General features: G+C 44.6%; 1 protein-coding gene across 1 annotated transcript; it reads left to right on the top strand.

Moving 5' to 3' along the window:
- On the top strand, window positions 1–681 carry LOC134368336 (melanoma-associated antigen 10-like). Its single transcript, XM_063084872.1, has one exon. It carries the CDS (start codon window positions 1–3, stop codon window positions 679–681), a length of 681 nt encoding a protein of 226 aa, XP_062940942.1.
- The last annotated feature ends 2,621 nt before the right edge of the window (window positions 682–3,302 follow it).

The raw sequence follows: 3,302 nt of genomic DNA, 5'->3' as shown, positions 1-3,302 counted from the left end.
ATGTATGATTTGCTTAATCTCCTCCTCCTCAAGTATCGAAAGAAGGAGCCGATCACAAAGGAACAAATGCTGAATGGTGTCCTCAAAAATTACGAGGACCAATTCCCTGCCATCTTCAGCAAAGTCTCTAAATACATGGAGATTGTCTATGGCATTGCAGTGAAGGAAGTGGACCCTGCCAGCCACTCCTACATCCTCAGCACCTCCCTGGGCCTCACCTACGATGGGATGCAGAGCGATGACCAGAGCGTGCCCAAGACTGGCCTCCTGATTATCACCCTGGGCTTGGTCTTCATGGAGGGCGACGGCACCTCTGAGAAGAGCATGTGGTATGTGCTGGGTGTGCTGGGGTTGTGTCCTGGGAGGGAGCACCCCATCTATGGAGAGCCCAGGAAGCTCATCACCGAAGACTGGGTGCAGGAAAACTACCTGGAGTATCGGCAGGTGCCCAACAGTGATCCTGCGTGCTATCGGTTCCTGTGGGGCCCACGTGCCCACCCTGACACCAGCAAGATGGAAGTTCTGGAGCATTTGGCCCAGTTCAATATTACTTTCCCCAGTTTATTCCCACACTTGTATCAGATGGCTTTGAGAGGTGAGGAAGATAGCACCCAGGCCGGAATTGCCACCACAAATGGCACTTCTGCCACGGCCAGTACCACTTCTAGTGGCACACCTTGAAGCTTCTCTAACCCCAGATGAAGTCTAAGGTAGATTCTCAACTGTGTTTGAAAATAGCAGTCACTGTTTTAAGTAGAAAGATAGTGTGGGGCTAGGGAAATAGAGTGAATAACAAACAGCTTTGGTTTCCTGTTCTATAAGGGTAACTTGGAGCTTTCTCTTGTTTTCAGTTTGGAATTTTTCAAATGTTATTCCTTTAAATGGAAGGTTTAATTACCTTAAGAAACTAAGTTTATGAATGACATTGATCACACATTTATTACTCTTTACCATTTCAGTAGTAAAAGTCTTGCTATTTCATAAAACAAATTGGAAACCCTTCCATCTTATTTTGTGGTCTGTAACAAGATAGCATGACATCGGAATAGGAATTTAGTTGGAAATATGAAAAAACTTAACAAAATAATATGAGGTCAAGAAATAGAGATAAAAGTAAGAAATCATTAATTTTTGGCTTCCTTTTCCCTTTAACTCTGTTGATCTGTGAAATTAAAATATATATGTATACCTGGATTTGCTTGTGTTCTTCCATGATGTAGGAGAAATTACATCTCCATAAATGAAACCACTGCTCACAACTCGTTTATTCCGCAAAAATTCATTGAGCATCGCTCTCTGGAAGGCCCTGTGTTAGTTGTGGAGATATTAGGATAAGCCCAACCCATAGGATGGTTGAGCCTAGGAGCAGCGGCCATATCGGGAAGGTGGTGAGGTGTCCTCTGAATCCTACAGAACAAGTAGAAAAGGGTTAGGCAGATGGTGGGGCTCCAGATGAGAGCAGTCAACTGTAAATGTCCGGAACCAAGCCAGCCTGGGGCTTTGGAAGCTGCACTTCTCTCTGTGGGAGTTGCCTGCACTGAAGCTGGGTGGTGGCAGGGCCCAGGCTCTCAGACGCTGTGTCTTAGGGCTGCGAGCAGAGCCTGGATTGGAACACTTTTCTGAGCAGTTCCTTTTGGATGGTGGATCAAGCAGAGAGGAATCTCCACCTGGAGCAGGTATGGAAAGTGTCCTGCACTCCTGTCCTAGTTGCAGTTGAACACAGTGCAGGAACTAGGTGATTTATACCCACCACGTGCAAGGGTTTCCTGAGAAGTAAGAGTGAATCTCCCAGGAGGTGAGGCCCAGAAGCCACTGGCCCGGTACTCTTCTGCCTGACTGGGAGAAGCAGAGCCAGCCCCATTAAAATGGCATTTTAAGTAGGTTATCTTGAGGATAATTTGGCCAATTGTAAGCAAGAGCTGGATTTTTGGTGGTGAGGGGGATTAACGAAAATAGGGGTATGAATGGAAGAGCAGCTGGGAGAATGGGAAGAGTTTTGTCCTTGACTCAGATTCTACAAGCTTCGAGTTGCATCCAGCTGGGGAACACTCCCGCACACCCACATGAAATAATAGATCATCTAGGATGGAAATCTTACCTAGTTTTATCTTTCAAGCAACATTTATGACTGAATTGGTATTCCTTGTACTATTGTGCTGCATACTCTGTGAGGTCTCCTAGATTACAACAAAAGCAATAACTTTCCCAGAGGAGAGGCTAATAGGATCTGAGGTCCAAATAGTGATACAGATAAGTGCCAAGCATTAAAAGTCTAATACATGTCAGACACTGTGCCAAGTGCTTTGCATGCATTACATACATTTCAACAGTCCTACAAGACAAACTCATTAGGACACCCATTTCACAGATGATGAACCTGAGGCTCGTAGGGCTTTGGTAATTTCCCTGTAACCACATGGCCAATAAGCAACAGGGCGGGGGCTGGATCCCTGGTGTTATGGGCAAAATTGTGTCTGCCACAAAATTCCTAACCCCAGTACCTCAGAATGTGACTGTATGTGGAAATGGGATCTTTACAAAGGTTATTAGGTTAAAATCAGGTCATTAGAGCAGGCCCTACTCCAGTATGACTGCTGTCTTTATAAGAAGAGAAGATTGGAACACAAATATGCACAAAGGAAAGACCACGTGAAGACACAGGGAGAAGATGGCCATCTACAAGCCCGTAAGAGAGGCCTCAGGAGAAACCAACCCTGCCCACACACTGATCTTGGACTTCCAGCCTCCAGAACTGTGAGGAAATGAGTTTCTGTTGTTTAAGCTGCCCAGTCTACTTTACTTTGTTACTGCAGACCAAGCAAACTAATACACATGGTCTGAATTCCTGTAGAGCGCACACGGTTCTCACTCCTCCCAACCTAAGGCGGGCCTTCTGTCTCAATTCATTTCTCTTCCCATGACTCTGTAATGTCTCTCAGGAAACGAAACAATGGGCCCCAGTTCCATGGTACTAAAAGCAGACATAAAGAAGAGATTTCAAGTTGTTCTTTATCCTTGCTCGCAATTAGTCGTGTCAGAATTTTTAAAATTTTAATCGCTTTCAAATGTGTATAGTGTTATCTCATCTTGATTTTGACTGACATTTCTCTAATGGCTAATGATGTAAAACAATTTTGCATGTGCTCATCTGCCATCATATGCCCGCTTTGGTGAGGTGCTCACTAACGTCTCTTGCCCATTATTAAACCTGGGTCATTTGTTTTCTAATTTTCAAGTTTTGAGAGCCCTTTACGCACCCTAGATACAATTCCCTTGTTGGGTATATAGTTTGCAAATATTTT

Source organism: Cynocephalus volans, chromosome X, assembly GCF_027409185.1.
Source record: "Cynocephalus volans isolate mCynVol1 chromosome X, mCynVol1.pri, whole genome shotgun sequence".
In the NCBI taxonomy this organism is placed as follows: Eukaryota; Metazoa; Chordata; class Mammalia; order Dermoptera; family Cynocephalidae; genus Cynocephalus; species Cynocephalus volans.
This window is presented reverse-complemented; position numbering and strand designations above follow the sequence as displayed.

Coding starts and splice junctions, on each gene's coding strand:
- LOC134368336 (XM_063084872.1), top strand. CDS start 1: ATGTATGATTTGCTTAATCTCCTCCTCCTCAAGTATCGAAAGAAGGAG.